Genomic DNA, 23806 nt, shown 5'->3' with positions numbered 1-23806 from the left:
GGAAGGAATGGCCTCCCCGATCTGAACCCAAGCAGTGTTTTGTTATTGGACTTCTGTGCTAGCCACAGTTTGTGCATAACAAACACCATGTTCGAGCACAAGGGTGTCCATCATTGCACGTGGCACCAGGACACCCTAGGTCAGAGGTCGATGATCAACTTTGTTGTCGTGTCATCTGATCAGGGGCTGAGCTCTCAACTGATCACCACTTGGTTGTGAGTTGGATCCGCTGGCGGACGAGGAAGTCGGACAGACCTGGCAGGCCCAAGTGCATTGTGAGGGTCTGCTGGCAGAGCCCTGTGAGAGGGGTCTTCAACTCACACCTCCAGGAGAGCTTCTCCCTGATCCCGGGGAAGGCTGGGGACATGGACTCCGAGTGGGCCATGTTCTCCAACTCTTTTGTCAGTGTGGCTGCTCGTAGCTGTGGTCGTAAGGTCTGCGGTGCCTGTTGCAGTGGCAATCCCCAAACCCCGTGGTGGACACCGGAAGTAAGGGATGCTGTCAGGCTGAAGAAGGAGTCCTATCGAGCCTTGTTGGCTCGTGGGACTCCTGAGGCAGCTGATGAGTACCGGCGGGCCAAGCGTGCCGCGGATCATGTAGTCACAAGCAAAAACTTGGGCTTTTTGGTTCCACCAGTGGAGAGCTGCTGACCTCGACTGGGGATGTTGTCGGGCGGTGGTGGGAATACTTTGAGGATCTCCTCAATCCCACTGTCACGTCTTCCGAGGAAGAAGCAGAGACAGGGGACCTGGAGGCGGACTCGTCCATCAGCCTGGCTGAAATCACCGAGGTGGTTAGCAAGCTCCGCAGGGGCAAGGCTCCGGGGGTGGACGAGATCCTCAAGTCTCTGGATGTTGTGGCACTGTCTTGGCTGACATGTCTCTGCAGCATCACGTGGTGGTTGGGGAGAGTGCCCATGGATTAGCAGACCAGGGTGGTGGTCCCTCTGTATAAGAAGGGGGACTGGAGGGTGTGTTCCAATTACAGGAGAATCACACTTCTCAGCCTTCCCGGTAAGGGCTATTCCAGGATACTGGAGAGGAGAATCCAGTGGGTTCATGGGAGTTTGCCCAACCAGTCCACATGTGTTTTGTGGATCTGGAGAAGGCATTTGGCCGTGTCCCTTGTGGTGTCCTTTGGGGGGTGCTCCAGGAGTATGGGGTGCGGGGCTCTTTGCTAAGGGCTGTCCAGTCCCTGTATGACCGGAGCAGGAGCTGTGCTCGCATTGCCGGCAGTAAGTCAGACCTGTTCCTGGTGCATGCTGGACTTGGCCAGGGCTGTCCTTTGTCACTGGTTCTGTTCATTATATTTATGGACAAAATTTCTAGGTGCAGCCAGGGACCAGAGGGGTCCGGTTTGGGAACCACAGGATGTCATCTCTGCTGTTTGCAGATGATGTCCTGATGGCCTCATCGAGCCAGGACCTGCAGCAGGCACTGGGGCGGTTTGGAGCCATGTGTGAAAATCAGCTCCTCCAAATCTGAGGCCATGGTTCGACCGGAAAAAGGTGGTTTGCCATCTCCAGGTGGGTGATGAGTCTCTGCCTGAAGTGGAGGAGTTCAAGTATCTTTGGGTCTTGTTCACAAGTGAGGTATGGATGGAGTGTGAGATTGACAGGCGGATCGGTGCAGGGTGTGCAGTGATGCGGTCACTGTATCAGTCTGTTGTGATAAAGAATGAACTGAGCCGGAAGGCAAAGCTCTCGATTTACCGCTCAATCTATGTTCCGACCCTCACCTATGGTCATGAACTCTGGGTAATGACCGAAAGGACAAGATCGCAGAGACAAGTGGCCGAAATGGGTTTCCTCCGTAGGGTGGCCGTGTGCACCCTTAGGGACAGGGTGAGGAGCTCGGTCACACGGGAGGAGCTCAGAGTAGAGCCGCTGCTCCTACACGCCAAGAGGAACCAGCTGAGGTGGCTCGGGCATCTAGTCAGGATGCCTGCCTAGGGAGGTGTTCCAGGCATGTCCGGGGAAGACCCAGGACACTCTGGAGGGACTATGTCTCTTGGCTGGACTGGGAACACCTTGGGGTCCCACAGGAGACTACTGCCCCTACGGCCCTGCCTCAGATAAGCAGAAGAAAGTGGATGGATAATACACTTGAATTCTTTTCAGAAATTACATTGGTTAGAGTATGTTTTTGTGAATGATGAAATTAAAGTGGGTTGAACTTGTAGTTTTCCTATGATACACTAGAGGTCAGCACGAGCATATTTTAAGTGTGCAGTATTGGGCACTGTGCTCATAAAACATGGCTCAGTGTAATGACAAATACATGTAGAGAGTAAATTAGCACGTGATGTATGCTAATACATGCTTGTTTAGATTAGTAAATTGTGCTGTATCTTGTGTAACAGTTGAAAAAACATGCAAAAATATGCAAATATTCTATGCAAAGTATGCAAGCATTTATTTATTTATTTTTTGTGTGCCTTTATGGTTTGCCTTTATGGCAAATGCAATTAACCTTATAAACATTACAGTTAAAGTGATTAGGTAGCACAGATGGTTAAGATGTTTTTTGTATTTTCCATCTCTCCAATATTTACAATCATTTTCTTGAGATATTCCACTTTGCTAAGGCGAAACACTACAGGTGAATACGAACCTTAAATTTAGAGATATCTGTAGCTTGCTTTAATAAAAGTAAGAAAAAATGTATTACAAGTTTTTTGTTCTGTCATTATGTTTTCATATAAAAATAAGGTATTTTATGGTATTTTTTTAAGACATTTGAATCTTAAAAAGAGATGGAGACAGGTTTACATGTCTTGCTTCATTTTGTTGTCATTATAGATACAAAAAATATACAGAGGTGATTTTTGGATATCTCATTTAGGATTAGAATAAACTAAATCTCACTGAGAAATTGCCAAAAAAATTCTAATTTCGCCTCTTTTTTTTTTTTTTTTTTTTTTTTTTTGGTTAAAACTTTGATACATCAGAATTGGAATTAGATATCAAAAAATACTTCTGTAAGTTTTGTAAGTGCTATTTTAAGGGGCAATCCCTATAAGAAGCTATTGAAGTTAGAATGTTGACGTGCTGTAGTGTTCAGGTTTTTACTTCTCTACGAAGCTGGTCTCTGTAGAGTCAATGTACACAGAGTCTGGGAGCTGCACCTAAAACACATGCAGAGACAAGACATATTACAGGTCAGATCTGTGGAGTGCTGACCTCTCTAGTTGATTTTTACAGTTTTTTTCTGTGTTTTATTTTTACTGGGTGGAACAGAGCATTTTGAGCTTTGGAGATGTAGACAGATTAATAATAAGACAACTCCAGGGATGTTTTTGATGAGGTAGAAACATTATAACATGGCTTAAAGCTCACAAGAATAAATTTTCTGTAATAAGACCTTTAAGTCCATAAACTATTACTACTAATACTTTATAATAATACTTTAGGCAAATAGGCACTAATACTTAGGCAAAGCAATAACTTCACCATGGAGACAAGCCGGTACCCTCTACAAAGACTGCTTTTGCCTGAGGTCCTTAAAGGTCCTATATTATACAAAATTGGCTCTTTTGAGCTTTAAGCCATGTAAGAATGTTGGTACTTATCAAAAACACACCTGGAGTTGCATTTTGTTTCATTCACACATATTTGAGTAACCTTTTGTAATTAGTCTGTCTACATTTCCAAGTCTCAAAATGCTCTGTTTCACCTTGTGATGTCATGAAATATTAACAGCTAACTTTCACCCTTTGTTCAGTAGAGAGAGGGAATTTCAGGCTAAAAACTATCCAAATGATTCTAGTGAAGGTATATGCAGTTTAAAAACACAATGGAGCACTTCCTGTATTACCACATGACATCACAAGGTGGAATAGAGTTTTCAGTTTTGTGAGAACTCAGTCTAAATATGTAGGGTTTGTGTGTTAAACATGAGTGAATGAAACAAAACACAAATCCAGGTATGTTTTTGATGAGTAAACAGCATTATAACATAGATCAGAAAATAGCATAATATGGGCCCTTTTCGGTGAGGAACCGAATGGAGACTGGTGGACTCACATTCTCATAGTCATCATCATCGTCCTCCTCATCTGGACTGTTCTGGTTGGATTTGGCCTGTTTCCACCTGGCCTTGATGTCCATGGGGAGTTCGTCTCCAGAAGCCCGGAAGCTCTGTCCTTCGGGGGACGCTCTTCTGACAGGACATACATACATTTAGCCTCAGAAGGACTCACTGCTAACTCTCAGAGACACTGACAAATATCTCTGAAGTGACTGTGAACCTGCAGAGAACACTTATACGAAATCTAAAAAACCCTAACCTGTATTCAAGTGCCAGTTAGATGATTAATTTCACTAAAGATAGTCAACGTTATTATATTTAAAGAAGGGGTATCACTGTCACAGTTCTGCCTGTTTTCTGCCTGTTTTGCTTATCCCCAGTCCAGCTTCGTTTCCCAGCGTGTTCCAGTCCTTTGTCATTAACATTGAACTCTAAAACCTAAACTAACTTAGATAAATATAAAGTCACTTGTTAACAATCTCTACTTCCAGTCTTTGGCCAAGTCATAAAAGAACTGTATGTAACCTGTGCTCTTAAATATACTACAATCACAATTGAACCTGTGTTGCCAGCGCCTTAACCTCCAAATATCACTCACTGAGCTGTAGGGCTGCACTAGCACTTTTTCATGATTGGCTGCAGGTGCTGGGGTTTAGGTAGTGAGAGAGACCTTTTAGGTTTAAACCACCTGGATTTCAGCATAGAGTAGCAACCCAAATTATAACATAACTAAATGGGATATGATATCAAATATTTTTGTCATTAAGAATAAATTAATGAACTATTGTTATTAGTGACAACTATATTTGATTTGAACATGTTTACGCCATATCTGGGGACACAGGTCAAGTTTATGAAATTTAAAATCAAAATCTTACATCCAGTTCCTTTAAGTCCAACCTAATGGTAAATTGGCCAACTGGCCGGTGCACCTCAGCAGGTCAGAGGACTTACCCCAGAGAGATTGTGGAGGGGTGCTTCCTGGAAGTGGGCAAGAGGGGTTTGCTCATCAAAGGAGGGGGCTTCGGTTTGGGTTTGTATGAATGGTTTCCCTGTGATGGGCCATGGACGGAGATGTGAGTGGGGCTCTGAATTGAACAGTGGGTGGGACTACGTGCTTGACTATGGGCAGGGCTGGAGGCGGGGCTAGGGGCCTGACTGTGGGGTGGGTTATGGGTGGCTCTATGGGCTTGGTTGTCTGAAGGGCTGTGGGCAGAACTGTGGGAGGGGCTGCGTGCTCGGCTGTTGACTGGGATGGGGGCAGGGCTACGGGTTTGACTGTGGACAGGGTGGTTCAGCTGTAGATGTGACTCCAGCTTCTCACAGATGGGTAGTGTGGCGGGCATCTGCAGGGTTATAGGTGGGGGGCGCTCAAGGTTCTCACCTGGTCTAGGTCTGGAGACAGCCCGTCTGGGGTTGGGAGGTGGAAGGGGAGGGGTAACGCTTGGAAAAGGGGTGGGTCTCTGCAAGTGAGAGGCGAAGGGTAGGTCAGGGGGCATGTGTTTATGAGTGGGCTGGGGTGGAATGGGGGGGGGTGGCTTTTTGGGGAGTGGGCTGGTTGGGGTTCGGTGAATAGGTGGGGGAAGGGGTGGGGCTTTGGAGTCTGGAGGGAGCTGATTGGACAGAGCAGACAGAGGCACAGGGGGAGGAGGGTATGATGGCGGGGGGCCATTGGGTCGACCTGCAAACACGGAAGACGAGTGCTGAGTACAGGAGGAATGCATTAAAACGCAGATCTACTGTCATTTAAAGTGATGACACCAACCAATGGGTATGTTTGGTCACTCTGAAATGCCATTTTTTAATGGACATCAATGGTATATTTTTTCAAACAAGGTTAGGTTTATGATTCAGTTTAGGAAAAGGGTTATGGGTTACTTAGTTAATTAAATAAATTATTAATAATAATACATGTATATGAATATTTTTGCGAGTGTTGCAAAGGGCACACTTAAGAACTGAGTGAAGGCTTTTTCAGTTATGAGGCACACTTTTTATCTTATGGATATATCATAAACTAAGGAACGTTATCTTAAAATCACTCCACAGAAGATTTGCTTACTCGTGGTTGTTGGCGAACTGTCTGGCTTCAAATAGTCTTCATCTTCATCATCATCTTCGTCTGTGAAACCTACAACACAAAGACTTCTGTTGGGATCATTTCCCCAAATAATGTTTTAATAATAATAATACATTGGTCTTATCCTGTGCTTTTCCAGACGCTCAGAGTCACAATTTAGTTCATTATGAGATTTACAGCGAAAAGTTTATGCAATACAAGGGAGAGGTATTTTTAGGACATTATTGAAAGTTGCAGTAAATAGTGTCCTATTTGCAACAGTAAACTGATTAACAAACCCCCCCAGCTCCAGTTTGAGTTTGAGTATTCTTTATTGGAAAGGTTCAGGGCATTAAAAATGCCATCAATTCCATAGCACCTGTAACTGACAAATCTGTCCAAGAGATCGTCCTCGGTCTGAGTTCATCTACTTGCTACCTCAATGTGTTACCCTCTATTTCTAAAGTCTTTGCTCAACAGTTTGCTATCACCACTCAATTGCATAGCTAACATGTCACTTCAATCTGGAACATTCCCAAGAACTTTAAAAACTGCGGTTATCAAGCCTCTCCTAAAGAAGAGCAGTCTTGATGCCACAATACTGAACAATTACTGACCAATCTCAAATCTGGCATTTTTACTTGAAAACTTGAAAAAAGTTGTTTACCAACAGCTTATTAACTTTCTCCAAATGAACAACTCCTTTGATGTTTTCCAGTCAGGTTTTAGACCCCACCACAGCACTGAGACTGCTCTTATACACTTATACACGATTAACAAACTCTTATACACATCTGGAGCAGCATTTCTCCACCAACCACTCTGCTTCTGTCTGGAGACGGCTTAGGCAAATCACCAACTACAGGCCCAAAGCCCCTCCCGCCGTGGACAACAAACAACTAGCAGAAAATTTAAACAGCTTTTATGCGAGGTTTGAAGTCTCACACCCCTCCCCCTCCTCCCTCACCATCATGGACATTACCTCCAAACCCACCTCGGACCCCCCCCTCCTCCCCCACTGCCCTCACAGTTTTGGAGCAGGATGTGACTAAACTTTTCAGGAAGCAGAATCCCCGTAAGGCCACGGGACCAGATGGTGTCTCTCCTTCCACCCTTAGACACTGTGCTGAGGAACTGGCTCCTGTCTTTACGGACATTTTTAACACCTCCCTCGAGTCATGTCACGTCCCAGCCTGCTTCAAGCTGTCCACCATCGTCCCTGTCCCCAAGAAGCCCAGGATCACTGGACTTAATGACTACAGACCTGTGGCACTGACGTCTGTAGTCATGAAGTCATTTGAGCGCCTGGTCCTGCACCACCTCAAGTCCTTCACCTCCCCCCTCCTGGACCCTCTGCAGTTCGCCTACAGAGCCAATTGGTCTGTAGACGACGCCTTCAACCTGGCCCTTCACTTCATCCTCCAGCATCTGGACTCCCCGGGAACCTATGCCAGGATCCTGTTTGTGGACTTCAGCTCTGCATTCAACACCATCCTCCCTGCTCTGCTCCAGGACAAGCTCGCTCAGCTCAACGTGCCTGACTCCACCTGCAGGTGGATCACTGACTTCCTGACGGACAGGAGACAGCGCGTACGGCTGGGGAAGAATGTCTTGGAGACTATCAGCACAGGATCTCCACAGGGCTGTGTACTTTCTCCCCTGCTCTTCTCCCTGTACACCAACTGCTGCACCTCCAGCCACGACTCCGTCAAACTGGTTAAGTTTGCGGATGACATCACCCTCATTGGACTCATCTTGGACGGCGATGAGTCTGCCTACAGGAGGGAGGTGGACCGGCTGGTGTCCTGGTGCACCAGCAACAACCTGGAGCTCAACGCCCAGAAGACAGTGGAGATGATCGTGGACTTCAGGAAAGTCACAGCCCCCCTGCCTCCCCTCACCCTGACGGACTCCCCCATCACCACTGTGGACTTTTTCCACTTCCTAGGCACCTGCATCACGCAGGATCTCAAGTGGGAGCCGACCATCAGCTCCCTCATCAAGAAAGCCCAGCACAGAATGTTCCACCTGTGGCAGCTGAAGAAACGCAAGCTGCCAGTCCAGATGATGGTGCAGTTTTACACTTCCATCATTGAGTCCATCCTCACCTCCTCCATCACTGTGTGGTTCATTGGGGCCAGGGACAGACAGAGACTGCAGCGTATTGTGCCTCTGCTGAGACGGTGATTGGCTGCAGCCTTCCATCTCTACAGGACCTGTACGTCTCCAGGACTCGGGGGCGAGCAGGCCGTATAGCAGCTGACACCTCTCACCCTGGACATGGACTATTTAAGCCACTTTCCTCTGGCAGGAGGCTACAGTCCATTGGGACCAGAACCTCTCGCCATAAGAACAGTTTCTTCCCCTCTGCTGTTTGTCTCATGAACACTTTATAATATTTGCACAAAACTGGACACTTTATAACACTTTATGACTTTAATAAGTCATGTTTGCACTGTTGTTCTGATGCTGCCGTTGTATATATTTTCTATCTTTAAGTATTTTATTAGATTTTTTAAGCATATCTTTTTAACTTTGTGCATGCCCTTATTTGTATTTGTATTTATTCAGTGTGTTTTATGTTTTATGTTGCACTTTATCACCAAAGTAAGTTCCTAGTTTGTGAACTGTGTTCACAAACAATGGCAATAAAAGGATTGTGATTCGGATTCTGATTCTTATCAAGGTGACAAACAACATCCGCCTGAACACTGATGCAGGCAAAGTCTCAGTCCTGATCCTGCTGGAACTGAGTGCTGCCTTTGACACTGTGGATCATGGGATCCTCTTACAGAGGCTAGAGGACTGGGCATCTCTGGTACGGCACTAAACTGTTTCAAGTCCTATCTCAAAGACAGGGAGTACTTTGTTGAAATTGAAAAATGTCTCTGACCTGTGGGATGCCCCAGGGGTCAAACCTGGGATCCCTGTTGTTCAATGTCTACATGCTGCTGTATTAGCAGCATTGACATTGAACAACAGTTCCAGTTAATACGCAGCAATAATGTGACCTACCACAACTAACTGACCTACCACAACTATAAAGATGACACTTAGATCTACGTCTTACTGGAAGCAGGTGAATATGGACCTGTGGATTCACTCACCTCCAGTTTTTCTCTAAAACCTTGAAATCAGGTTAGAAATCTAGGGGTAACAGTGGACTCAGACTTTAACAGCCACATTAAATCAACAACATCTGCAGCTTTTTACCATCTAAAAACATTGAAAAAATCAAAGGTATACTGTAAAAACCAGACTTGGGGAGACTTCCATTTCCATGCATTTGTCCCAAGGACGTTTGACTATTGTAACAGGCTGCTCATTGGCCTCTCTAAACACACATTAAGACAAGTGCAGTACATCGAAAATCCTGCTGCTCGGGTCCTGATTAGAACCAGGAAGAATGAGCATATGAGGCCTGTGCTCAGGTCTCTGCGGCTAGACTTTAAAGCAGCTCTGCATGTGTACAAGCCTCTGCATGGCCTGGCATCAAAGTACATTTCTGACATGTTAGTGCCATATGAACCATCTTGCACTCTAAGAACTTCAGGGACCAGACTCCTGCTGGTGCCCAGAGTCAGGACTAAATCATAATCAGTGTTTTATGTCCCTAAACCTGAATCAGTTTTCCTGAAGATGTGAGACAGGCCTCTACTTTTACAATGTTTAAATCCAGGCTCAAAACAGTTCTGTTTTTCTGTGCATAGGACTGAAAGGTTTTTATTCTACACTCATTTATTTTAATGTTAATTTTATGATGATTATTTGTGATTATTTATATTTTGATTTCTTGTACAGTGGTCCCTTGTTTTTCATGGGGGTAATGGGGGTAATAGGTGAAGTCCACAAAGAAGTCAGCTTTATTTTTACAATTATTATATATGTTTTAAGGCTGTAAAACCCCACACCACACACTTCATACACTTTTCTCAGACAGGCATTAACATTTTCTCACATTTCTTTGTTGTTTAATTAATTAATAGTGACTCACACGTATTTCACAGTTCCTCTGACCGTGCCTCGTCATCCTGGCGCCACTCCTCTGTAGTGTCGATCAAACATTTATGAAAATTTCAAAGACCTGAAAGCTCTAGATCATAAAAAATCTCCTGGACCTGACTTAATAGAGCCTTACTTTTTGTGGCAGAAACTCTGACAATTCTTTTCAACCTCACAGTCGAAACCAAAGAAATTCCCTCCATTTGGAAATCAGCTTTTGTTCTCTCTTTATTAAAAGGAGGTGACCCCACAATTTTAACAAATTATAGACCAATATCTAATCATCAGTATCAGTATCAGTATTGTGGAAAATTCTTGAATCTCTTGTAAGTGAGCAATTAAAAGACTTTTTATTTTATAATTCAATCCTGTCAAAATATCAGTCAGGCTTTAGAAAAAAACATAGCACTGTTACAGCTGCTATGAAGGTGATAAATGATATTATTGTTGCTGTTGAAAAGAAACAATATTGCGCATCACTTTTTATTGATCTGTCGAAAGCATTTGATACTGTCGATCATGTTGTTTTAAAGAGAAGACTTCTTCAGTCAGGACTGTCAGAGCAAGCAGTGGACTGGTTCTCTAATTATCTGAGTAATAGAACCCAGTGCATTAAATATGAAGGTCTATGTTCTGAACTGGCTAATGACCACAAGGGTTTGCCACAGGATTCTATATTAGGTCCCCTCCTATTTATTATTTATATCAATAATTTGGGACTAAATGTATGTGATGCTAGTATACATTTTTATGCTGATGACACATTTATTTACTGCTGTGGATCAACTCTTGATTAGGCCATTGAATCTTTGAAAAGCCTTTGCTGCTGTCCAGCAATCTTTACTTCAACTAAAATTATTTCTCAATGCCGATAAAACCAAGCTTATGTTGTTTTCTAATTGTAAGAAGATGCCTCATACAATCCCCACAGTGTCCACTCTTGAAAGAAACAACATAGAGGTGGTTCATGAGTATAAATATCTTGGTGTATTGATTGATGACTTCCTCACTTTCAAACCACACGTGTCAAGAAACTGAGACTAAAATAGTTTTTTTATTTTTGAAACAAACTGTGTTTTTCGTTTGAAGTAAAGAAGCTGTTGGATTATGGAGATCTGTTTTATATGAATGCTTCAGCTCAATGTCTTTGAATGGTTGACACTGTTTATCATGCTTCTCTAAGGTTCATTACTAAGTGTAAAGCAATGACACATCACTGTGAGTTGGATTCTCGAGCCTGCCCTGGCCATTTGAAGGAGGAGTCATTGGTACATAAGGCAATGCTTGGACTACTGCCAACCTACATCTGTTCCTTACTGTCACAGAGAAGAGCTCATTCTTGTTCTCTTTGTTGATCATGTGTTGCTCTCTGTTCCATTTGCTTGCACTAAACTGGGCAAAAAGGCTTTTGTCCACTCTGCACCTTATGCATGGAACATGGTGCAGAAAGACTGGAACTTGACAGAGTTGATTTCCTTGAATGTTTTTAAGTCTAAACTGAGAGGTCTCAAGGCTGACTCCACAACATGCACTTGTTTTTCATAATCTGTTTGTCTTTTCCTGTTATCTTGTCTCTTTTTAATTACGTAACTGTATTTTTTTATTTGCAGCTGCCGCTTGGCCAGGACTTCCTTGAAAAAGAGGTTTTTAATCTCAATGGGACTTTCCTGGTTAAATAAAGGGTAAATAAATAAAATAAAAACACACACGCCATATTCCTACGAGGTAATGTGGGTGACGTGTCTTGCTTAAAGACACAACAACAGTTTTGTCACTGGTGTCCCATTGTGTCACCTGGTATTCCCAGTGGTTTCCCATCCAAGTGCTAACCAGGCCCAGCCTGAATACTTTGCCCACTTCTGTAGAAGGATCCCATGAATTGACAGCCTTGCTTTCATCAGTCTGCTCAAGGGCTGCTGTGGCTACAGTCGCTTACCCACAGTCCAGTGTTGAGTGAAACTGTTAAATTGGACATATGCATTTTGTGCCTTTTAATTGGCTTTTAAAATAATGTCCCTCTGCTGTCAGCAACAGAAATGTACATGTAAAAAAACAATTATATGGAGGTATTAAGCAATGTGAGAGACAAGCTGTACCATCGTCTGTGTTGTCGATAGGGTGCTTAAGGTCCAAAGGCCTCTCGATGGTCCCGTAGAAACTGTCTGCATCTGAGTCTGTGTCACTGCTGAGATGTGAATAGTGTTAGCTCATACAAAATACAGTACAAAAATAGAGAAAGTAGCGCTGAGTTCTAAAATGAAATACGTTTACCTAAGTCATTGCCACAGAAAATTTCATCCAAAATACAGAGACAATTTACCCACAAGGAAGGATATTCATGTACAACCAGAAAGTGAAATGATAAATCTCACACAAAAAAGGCCTTTTAGTAATTTTTTCATTATATTATAAAAGTGAAATGAATAGTCTAACATGTTATATGCACTTGAAATGCGAGACACACCACAGAGCTCACCTGGTCGTGTGGGACTCCTGTCGGTCATTGTAGTGGTCAATCTCCCTGCGCAATTTCCTCATCCAGCTCTGAAACACAGCACTGTTAGACCATGCTCAGACCATGCCCACTGTAAGCTGTAATGCTTTTATTTTAGTTTGTCTTTTTGGCTAAAATACATACAGCGTTAATAACACACAGCTTTAATAAACTATACTGTTAATTATGAATTATGTCTTTGCTTTATTAAGGCTATAAAAAGTGTAGTTCTTATAAAGTGTTAGCCTAAAGTGTTGTTAGTTTAGTTCTTTGTTAATTTTGTCAAAATTTTTATATTTTTAATGCTATATCATAATCCTCATTCTATTTCACTGCTTTATGGACCTTCCACGTTACAGTCTGGACCTTGCTTCATTACGATCTCCTGGGGCTCCAGGTAGAGTACAAATTGCATTGGGAGCTTGGATTTAGCTTCCACTCGTTAAGTTTGTATTAGTCGACAAAAATACCTGTACATTTAGTTGTAGGATTGGTCAAAAAATAACTTAGTATGTAGCTTTCATTAAAGAGGGGGGTATTACATTTCTATGGGGTATTAATTGCTAACACATAACATATTTAGATCATCATGTTACCTTTTATTGTTTTTAAAATTCTGTATTCACCATAAACAATGTATTAACAATGCTAACAACACTAATGAAACTATGGCACATCACATGGATTTTTAAGGTGTAATGTATTGTTTTGCATCATGCTTTATGCATTTATGAAAAATTGTCCACTTCAAGCATGTTTTTGATGAGAAAACATAATATGCTAGAAAGCTCCAAAAAGGCGATTTTGCAAAAAGTTCCTCTTAATGTTCATTTACCAAAATCTTACATTGACCTGAACTATGAGAAAATGTATTAGTGGACCAAGCGAGCCCTAGGTCCATGAGAAGTGTTCAGTCTCACCCTGCGCTCCTCCTCGCTGGCTGCAGAGAACATCCAGGTGCGGTGCTTCTTGCTGAAGTGGACAATCTTAAAGGGGAACACATTACTGGACGTGGTCTCCTCCGCTGCACGCATCACCCTGGAACAGAGGTGGGTATTCAGTTACATTTACTTGAGTAACTTTTTAAAGACATTGTACTTTTCAGAGTACTTTTCTAGCAGCATACTTTTACTCTTGCTTTAGTATTTTTTTTTTTTTTTTTTAAGTAACAGTACTCTCACTTGAGTAAACGTTTTGATTCCTCTTCCCACTGTGAGCAAGTCCACAAGTGACAAAAGCTTTATGTTAACAATATGAAATGATTTGAACATTTGTGTTTCTTGCACCGCTCCTTCAGATATAATGTAGCGGTTTGTGGTTCCTCCAATAAAAATAACAGATTTTGTGCTGTATTTAGTGTTTTACCCTTCAAATTTCATTAACTTCAATTTATAAATCCAATGCTATGCCCTGACAGTTACTCTTTAACTAACTCTTACTTGAGTAGTAGTTTCCCCAAATACTGTTTTACTCTTACTTTCATTTCTTGGACCACTACTTTGTACTTCTACTTGAGTAGCATCATTTTGTAGTAGTAATGTTAACGTTACCCTTACTTTAGTGCACTTTTTGGCTACTCTACCACTTCTGACAAGGAATCACATACCGAAGACAAGGAGTGCTTTATGATTGGTGACATTTAGAGCTGTGAAGAATACTGGTATTATGAGACTCGGGCCCTGGAGCCAATTCCAAATATCTGGTGATACAAATCAAGCAAGTTTCTAAAAGATCTAGCTTTCATGTTCTTGAACTTTAGATCATAAGCTCAGCTGGATGGCATGGGCCTATACAACTATCCACAAGTGGCTGGACCTGGCAATTCCTCCATTTTCCATAGTAATGCAGAAGTTTAAAATGGGGGTACCGTAATTTACTTTTATAGGGTATTAACTTCCAACGCATAACTTATTTAGATCACCATCTTACCTTTTTGAAAATGCTATATTCACCAAAAACAACGTATATGAATGGGTTTCACAGTTGAAAAAAACAACTCCTCTCCCTTTGCTCTCCGTGCTAAGTCACTCCCCCTCCAGAGTTCTATCACAACACAATCAGTGTGCACCTCGCTGATGAAGCTACTCTACATCACATCAGGTTTGTGAAGTTGTAGTATATTGTTTTGCATCATGCTTTTGTACATTTTTGGAAAATTTCAGTACAGGACCATGAGTGTGGCTTGTGGGCTGTGCCTTGAACAGAATCTTACAGCTAACTATAAGGAGAGTTTGAATAGGGCCTGGGAGAGATCACTAAAATGCTCAAACATGCATGGATGACATCTCAAACCTCTTCAGGCATGTTTTTCATGAGGGAACAATGTTACAACATGGTAAAAGCTCCAAAAAGTTTTACAATACCCCATTTAAAGTCCTTTCACCTGATTACAAGCATGCCTTTGTGACCCAATAATGGCACTACTTTAGAGCTAATGTGAAAATAGTTTGTTGTGGTGACAGAGAAGACACGGCCAAGATATGCCCATTAAATAACTAGATAACAGCATTTTTAATATTTGATCAAACCATCTTCAAGACAAAAAAATAATACTTTGGGTCTGTTTGGGATGTCTCCTGACCAATTAAACAGTTCATGGGAGAAATGTGTGGAAGTGTGTGCAAAGACTTACCTGTTGTAGCCGTTGAGAGAGAACGCCCCCTGGGGAGCGGCGGAGGTACTGCTCTTGAAATAATACACACAGCCTTTGTGGATGATAATGTAACGCAATGGCCCTGTGTGGAAAAATCACACTAATGAAGCACCAGGCATGTGCCACAGTACTGCTTTAGTACTGGTTTAGTAATGGTTTGGTCCTGCTATAATTTAGTCTTGGTTTGGTCGTGGTTTAGTTCGGCTATAGCTATTCAGTCCTGGTTTAGTCCAGGTTTAGTTCTCGTTTAGTCCTGGTTTAGTCCTGGTTTAGTCCTGGTTTAGTCCTGGTTTAGTCCTGGTTTAGTACTGGTTTAGTCCAGGTTTAGTTCTCGTTTAGTCCTGGTTTAGTCCTGATTTAGTCCTGGTTTAATCCTGGTTTAGTCCTGGTTTGTTCCTGTTTTTTTCCTGGTTTGGTCCTGGTTTGGTGCTGGTTTATTCTTGTTATAGCAATAAGTCCAGGTTTAGTCCTGGTGTAGTCCTGGTTTAGTCCTGGTTTAGTTCCTGTTAAGTCCTGATTTACTCCTCGTTTTGTCCAGGTTTAATCCTGCTATAGCTACTTAGTCCTGGTTTAGTTCTGGTTTAGTTCTGGTCCAGTCCTGGTTTAGTCCTAGTTCAGTAATGGTTTAATGCTTGTTTATCCAATGTTTTTCTCTATATTCACACTAGTGTAATCTTTATTCTCCTCTCTTTAATTCTAGCTCACTCCTAGCTCTTTCCTCTTCTTCTGGTGTATCCAGGAGTGTTTTGCATGGGCATAATTTCGAACAGGGTAGCTCAGACTTCTCTTTCCTCACGCACTTCCTTGAGCTCCTCATTTCCAATCCACATACATTCATAGTCCCCGTGAACCCTGGGCTCATCATTGTCTTAGATGTCCAAAAAAATCCATACCCAGGTACTGTACTGTGGGAATACTACAACAACATTTGAACAAGTATCAATACTGAAAAGAATTAAATAAACAGGACCACTCTTGAGTATTTTGTAGAAAGTTCTGGACAGAAGTAGTAGACCACATGCTGATACAAATGTATAGTTAGTATAGTGTGTATGTGTGTGTATATATATATATATATATATATATATATATATATATATATATATATATATATATATATATATATATATATATATATATATATATATATATATATATATATATATATATATATATATATATATATATATATATATATATATAAATTCACTAAATCAAGTCTGATATTTAAGTACAACACTAGTAGGGAGGTGCTCAGCCAACATAGAAATGAAAATGTTTTTTGATCACATGGTGGTGGTGTAGGCCTAGTTTAGTCCTGTTGAGTCCAGGTTTAGTTTAGGTTTAGCTCTGATCTAATCCCGGTGGGTACTCACACTTGAGCAGACTGAACTGGCTGCCTCCCTTCTTGTGCAGGTACCCAGCGGTGGAGACTCCCCCGGGCATGGTGAGCAGGTTCTGAGCCCCGATGGCCCTCATGGGGATGGGCCACACATGCTCCGGAGACGCCATGGTTCTGAAACACAGACATTGTGAATATGGAGGACAAGACCAGAGCATCATCTTCATCATCAAACCCTTTTTACAATCAGAAGACGCTATAGATCCATTACCAAAATTATTGAAATGCTCTCAAATCTTATTGGCCTCGGGCAGTCGGTGCAAAGTAACATGAGTACAAAAGTGCTGATCTTAAGTACAATTTTTAGCTATCTTTACTTTATTTAAATACATTTCACATTGGATACCACATTTAAAGCCAAGTATCTGAACTTCCTACTAAAGATGCACTGACCCAGTTTTTTTTGCTCATATTCGATATCAACCAATACTAGGGCAGAGAAAATATAATTTTTTCCCTATAAACAGAAACGGCTTATGGTTAAAAAAAAAAAAAAAAGCTCCTGTTATACATCATTTAAAGTAATTACAGAACAGCTTTTAAAAAAATAAGTTTAATATTACAAGATGTTTTGAGCCAATATTAGTCAGCAAATAATCTTATTACACAAGTTCTATATGTCAATATGCCATTTTGATCAGTTATATCAAAAGGGCATATTGACTGAACCAACATCTTCAAACCGATATCCGATCCATGAAAAAAAAAAGAAAAAAAGAATATCGGTGCCACTATCCCATAACAGTATCGGATCGGTGCACCCCCACTTTCTACTCTACTACATTTTAAAACTGGACCAAAAAATAATACTTTAAAAAGTACTTTTCTATCTTGCTTGCTGAAATGGTTCAGAGTTATTTAGTTCTAGTTTGAATTAACCTACCAACTTTGAGCAAGCACAGTACAAAAACAAGTACAAAGATAAAGAAATCAATTCATTCGCCTAATACCAGCACAATTCTTTATCAAAATCACTACAGAATCGGTAACTTTACTTAAGCAAATTTTTTCATGTGATACTTTACTTTTACTTGAGTATTTTTCTTGCTCCTGTATAAGTATTTTTACTTAAGCAGCCAAATTGAGTATTTCAACCATCATAGGCCTTGGGTATGTGTTAACAGCCTCCGATTTCTATTGTCCACTTTTATTATATGTGCCTATATACAAAATAATACATACTTATACACACAAGAATACATATATAATATAGGACAGTAGTATTGAGAATTGAGATTTGGGCCTCTCCTGTGTGTGCTGAGGAGTGGGCGTGTTTCATTTGAGCTGTCCAGGGATGAACACACATTTCCCCAAGTTCAAGACAAACACGATCAGGCAAATGACATATCCCAGCCCCAGGTCCACCTCCTCTTTTCTTCCTCCTCTTCTCCTCCTCCCCCCTTTGTTCCTCCTCTTCACCTTGTGTCCTCCTATGCTCCTCCCTCTTTTCCCCCCTCTATCTCCTCTCCTCCTCCTCCCCTCCTCCTTCCTCCTCCCCTCCTTTCCTCATCTACTCCTCTTATCTTCCTCCCCTCCTCCCTTCCTCTCCTTCTCCAGGGAATTGCTCTCTACTGAACTACATGTAGAAGGTAGAGCTTTGGAGCTGTTGACAGCCTAATGACAAAGGGTTACTCAAACATGTGTGAATGAAACTAAACATAACTACAGGTATGAGTCAGTTTTGCTTAATATAGGTATGTATAGGCCTTACTGCAGATTTGAGCATTGGTATAGGTAAATATTGGTAAGGGACAACAACAGCAAGACTTTATATTGGCATCATCTGAAGAAAATACAAAACTCATCTATACCCAACAATCCGATCTGATAGTGATCAGAGATGTCACTATTTAATCTGTTTGTTTATATCTTGAGTGCAAAGCGAGGTTAAAACAGAGGTGAGAGGAAAAATGAACCCACTTGAGCACTTGGGATGTCCTGTGGAGCCACCTGTCCACCTTGTCCATCACAGCATTCTGTCTCAGGAAACTGGCACCAGACTGGAGCAAAGAGGGATCCATGATGCACCCAGCCCAGAAGGGACAGAGGGGGGCTGGACAGAACCTTAAGGGACACTCCGAGTATAGGACACTCCAGAGGAGACACTCCAGAGGGGACACACCAGAGGGAACACACCAGAGGGCACACTTCAGGTGGAACACTTCAGGTGGAACACTTCAGGTGGACCCCTCTGGAGGGGTCACTCCAGAGGACAATTCAGGTGAAACACTCCAGAGAGGACACTTCAGGTGGAACACTCCAGAAGGAACATGTCAGGTGGAACACTCCAGAGGGGGCTCTTCAAGTGGAACACTCCAAAGGAGACACTTCATATAAGACTGGGTTAGACTCCCTACAGGAACACTTCAGGTGGAACACTTCAGGTTTAACACTCCAGAGGGAACAGTCCAGACGGAACATGTCAGGTGGAACACTTCAGAGAGGACACTTCAAGTAGTACACTTCAGGTGGAACACTCCAGGTGAAACACTCCAGAGAGGACACTTCAAGTAGTACACTTGCAGTGGAACACTTCAGAGGGAACATATCAGGTGGAACACTCCAGAGAGGACACTTCAAATGGAACACTCCTGAGGGGACATTTCATGGAAGACTGGGGTAAACTCCCTACAGGACAATCCAGGTGCAGGGTCCTGCTCTCAGGACAGTCTGGCTAGTTGCTGCATAGGCAGTCATCTGTCTCTCCGATGTGAGCTCCTTGTGAGTTCCTTGTTGTGGGTTTTTTACAGATTGGTATCAGAGCCCCTTCCTCACCCATAAACACTGCACGCATATGAGACTTTTGTACAAACACAGTTTATAGAAACTCACCGAAAAAGCCAAGGACAGGCCTTTTCTAGTCCTGGTTAAGTCCTAACATAGTCCAAAAATATATAAACGACCAAAATCAATGCTCCATGATTTTACATAACTGACTAAAAATAGCAAAACTTGGATTTAAAAAGACAAAACAAACAGAAATATAAAGCCATCCTCCCCTGATCTGAGACTGTCTCTCAAGGCAGTGATGTGAGGAGATAGGGCAGTCCTCCCTCACCACTTCCTCCACTTCCTCCAGCTCCTCCTCCAAGGCTTTTCCAATCATAGGTCCTCCTCCTGGGACAAGTACCCAGAGGAACATGCTATCAAAGCTGTGTTCCAGTCTCTGTGTTCTGATAATGATGGCACATTTTTGAGCAAATGTAATCTTCAGAGTGGATCTTTCTCTTCCTAAAGCATTATGCAGCGTTTTACACTTTTGCAAAACTTGCTGATACATTTAAACCTGTAGATATAGGCCTACTTTCTTTGTAGTTCATTGTCTTGAGGTTATCTCACATTAAAGTAAACTACACAGCATAGTACAGGAAATACGGTAATTGGTGATGGTTAAAAGATTATTACAGAGTAAAGTGTTAGGATGAATGTTTGACCATTTTCAAATGTATAGTATTTTTTATTGTAATATAATAATATAAGAACTTTCCCTCCATCTCAAATGATGACATCAACTAAGTCTAGTACGTGAACACAGCATATAGACTGTTCCTCATAAGGCCTGAAGTAAGATTTAGTTTGCGAGTTCCCAAAATAAAACCTATGCATAATATGTACAGCACACAGAATACGTGAGCAGTGCACTGTCTGTACTTGTGGTCACAGTGACACTGATGCTCTGCTGTCAGAGCAGGACAGTTTTACGATTTATGTTCAATCTATGAGAACAGCCACTGCACTGTGGAGAGTCAAACAAGGCCAACACGACTATGATATTGGTTACAAAGTTGTTATGTGATTATGTCATTTCCAAGGCAGGCAGAATTGTACATCCTCTTTTTCTCCTCCTCCTCCGCTCCTCCTCCTCCTCCTCACCATGATTTATTTTCCAGACTTGTGGTTCATACAAATACACACATACAAGAAAACAACACAGTTATAAAAGGAGGCAGTACCAGTGTTTCCATGAGGAGGACTAAACATGAGCATCACTAGCATCACCTCAGCAGAGCGCTCTGAGTCATTCAACCTGAAACCTGTTTACTCAACTCTGAGCCTTAGACCGGTGACTGGTATATGGCTTTTTTAGCAGCATTTTGAGGGCATCATTATGAGACACTTTTGTAGTGCAGCCTTCTTATACTTAATACACTGTCCATTCTTTTGACAGTGGGAGTTTCAGCTCATCCATGTACAGGCTACAGTATGAGCATCTGCAGTGAGTACAGCTAAATACTAAACACAACAAAGTTATCCATGGGGACAAGCACTTTCTTAGAGCAACAGATGTGTTACAGTGTCTGAATACAGGATGGTATAGGTACGCTGCCCATACCTATACCACCTCTGAGTGTGCCAGTGTTCTAATCTGTCAGAGTGTACGAGTGTTTCAATCTCTGCGTGTTAGTGTGGCAACGTTCTGACCTCTGTGTGTAACTGTACCAGTGTTCTAACCTCTGTGTGTGATTGTGCCAGTGTTCTAAACTCTGTGTGTGTGTTCCAGTGTTCTAACCTCTGTGTGAGTGTTCCAGTGTTCTAACCTGTGTGTGATTGTGCCAGTGTTCTAACATCTGTGTGAGTGTGTGAGTGTTCCAGTGTTCTAACCTCTGTGTGTGATTGTGCCAGTGTTCTAACCTCTGTGTGAGTGTTCCAGTGTTCTAACCTCTGTGTGTGATTGTGCCAGTGTTCTAACATCTGTGTGAGTGTGTGAGTGTTCCAGTGTTCTAAACTCTGTGTGTGATTGTGCCAGTGTTCTAACCTCTGTGTGAGTGTTCCAGTGTTCTAACCTCTCTGTGTGATTGTGCCAGTGTTCTAACATCTGTGAGTGTGTGAGTGTTCCAGTGTTCTAACCTCTGTGTGTGATTGTGCCAGTGTTCTAACCTCTGTTTATGAGTGTGCCAATATTCTAAACTCTCTGTGTGCCAGTGGTTCCCTATGTAGAGGGGAATGTGCTTTTCCGTCCCAGTGAAACCAAAGAGCCACAAGTGCACCATCATATTTAGTCTCAAGTCTTTCCACTAGTATCACTCTGTTCCTGTTTGACGCCGGTTTCACCGGAAGCCCTGCTCAGTTCTTGGGTGTCCCTGTCCACTGCTGCCCAGTCACACAGTGGTCATCATTCTCACCACTCATCCAGCAGGCTTCATTAACCACACTGGAGCTAAACCAGAGCCAAGCCCAAACACAGCACTGCACATACCCACAAAGACATAAGAGCACTCACATGAGACAAACTGCAGTTACCACAAGAAAGAGCTACCACATTCCTGACCACAACAAATCAGGAAGACACAATGTGCATACAGCAAATACACAACCAGTCAAGTTTGGACACACCTTTTATGTTTCTAACAATTTACAATGTAGATTCTCACAGAAGGCATCAAAACGAACATAAAATAAACTCAAAATAACTTAACTCAAACTTTTAAAAATAGCCACCCTATGCTTTGATCACTACTTTGCACTTTTGGCGTTTCTTTACTCCCCAGGCCACAGCTGTGAAGAGAAAACTATTTCAGCAGACTTCTTCATGAAACTCATTGAGAGAAGGGTTGTTGACAAAGCAAAGGGTGGACACTTTGAATATGTGAATCAAAAAAAAAAAGTTAAAATATTAAACTATTAAATATTAAAGGTCCTATATTACACACAGTTGACTCTTATGAGCTTTAAGCCATGTTAGAAGGTTGTTACCTCATTAAAAACATACCTGCAGTTGTGTTTTGTTTCATTCACACATGTTTGATTAATCCTTTTTTATTAGTCTGTTTATATCTCCAAACCTTAAAATGTTCTATTCCACCTTGTGATGTCATGAAGTGGTAGTTTTCAAGTTAGCATCTACCTTTTACCTTTAGTTCAGTAGAGACTAGCAATTCCAGGGTTCAAATCATCCAAATGATTCTAGTGAAGGTGCATGAGGAGCAAAAATACAGATGGGCACTTGCTGTATTACCACATCACATCACAAGTTGGAACAGGGTGTTTTCCTAAATATCCAGGATTTGTGTGTTAAACATGTGTGAATGAAACAAAACTCCGGATATGTTTTTGAAGAGTTAACAGCCTTATAACATAGATCAGAAAATAGCATAATATGTGCCCTTTAAATCTTGCATCATATATTAAATGTCTTCCATAGGTAAAATGTAAAGGTAGTAAACATAAAGAAAACAGATATTGAATGAAAGGGTGTGTCCAACCTTTGTCTGGTAGTGTATAATGTAGTTGGAGCCTGCCCCTAGTGGCAGTCTCTAGTATTACATACACTAAACCTACAAACCTAATTATATTTCTGGTTTGTAAATGATCAGTTTGAAAGCACAGACTCACATGTGTTCTCTGTGGTCCAGCACGCACATCCTAACGATCGGTTTGGAGCTCTGCACCAAGGACTTCTTCTTCTTCACCGACACTGCCGCCATGTTGGCCCCTTACAGACACTCCTCGACATACTGTAGACACATGAAGAGCCACACTCGGGCCAGAACTTGGGCCAGGACTCAGACCAGGACTCGGGCTAGGACTAGGTCAGATCAAGTAAGACTGGAGCACACTGAGTGGACACAGAGGAAGTGTGCTGTCTTTCATGCATTTCCTCCTGCTTTTTCAGGCCACCCTCTGATTGGCTGGCCCCAGACTTCCTGTTTCCGTGAAGCTTGAGGCTGATTGGTAATGTGGGGCCTTCATGCTTTTACAGTGAACAGGTCTGTGGGACTTTCCAGTGGACTCAAACAATAGCAACGCTGACACCTCCACAGCACTTCCTCTGCAGCTACAGCTAGTTTCACTTTCTCAGCCCTGCATCACAACAGAGATCACCAGGCAGGGAAAAAGTGGTTCATTTGTATTCATGTTAAAATGTAACCAATATATCCAGTAGACTAAATGCTTTCACATATGCTAAACAGTTGATAGAAGCAGTGGTATACAGTGATGGTAATGATGGAGTCATATATCTGTATCAAAATGATTTTATGATCAGAATTTTAGGAAGAGAAAGTGAAAATGTAATTGTCAAGCTGCTTTTTAAAGGCTATAACACCTGTGTGTGTGTGTGTGTGGGTGTGTGTGTGTGCTGTTTTGAATGTTAAGACAACAGACGTAGTGGCTTCACCTGACTATGGCCTTGCCTGGCCCACTCCGCTAAAGTCAGGGCCGCTGTCCC

General features: G+C 42.1%; 1 protein-coding gene across 2 annotated transcripts in view; it reads right to left on the bottom strand.

Moving 5' to 3' along the window:
- The window catches only part of sh3bp2 (SH3-domain binding protein 2), a 30781-nt gene extending 7584 nt beyond the window's left edge, over positions 1-23197 (bottom strand). The window contains exons 1-10 of one of the 2 annotated variants that reach the window (XM_055231399.1): positions 22972-23197; positions 16613-16752; positions 15216-15318; positions 13504-13621; positions 12566-12633; positions 12186-12271; positions 6091-6159; positions 4983-5709; positions 4025-4160; positions 3071-3126 (exon numbers count right to left, since the gene is read on the bottom strand). In XM_055231399.1, coding sequence (XP_055087374.1) covers positions 3071-3126; positions 4025-4160; positions 4983-5709; positions 6091-6159; positions 12186-12271; positions 12566-12633; positions 13504-13621; positions 15216-15318; positions 16613-16752; positions 22972-23063 — 1595 coding nt within the window. In that variant the 5' untranslated portion in view covers positions 23064-23197. Of the gene's footprint in view, positions 1-3070; positions 3127-4024; positions 4161-4982; positions 5710-6090; positions 6160-12185; positions 12275-12565; positions 12634-13503; positions 13622-15215; positions 15319-16612; positions 16753-22971 lie in introns of both variants that reach the window. The other variant, XM_055231398.1, reaches the window with a different exon arrangement.
- Between the last annotated feature and the right edge of the window lie 609 nt (positions 23198-23806).

The sequence above is a fragment of the Periophthalmus magnuspinnatus genome, chromosome 23 (assembly GCF_009829125.3).
Source record: "Periophthalmus magnuspinnatus isolate fPerMag1 chromosome 23, fPerMag1.2.pri, whole genome shotgun sequence".
Taxonomy (NCBI): domain Eukaryota; kingdom Metazoa; phylum Chordata; class Actinopteri; order Gobiiformes; family Gobiidae; genus Periophthalmus; species Periophthalmus magnuspinnatus.
This window is presented reverse-complemented; position numbering and strand designations above follow the sequence as displayed.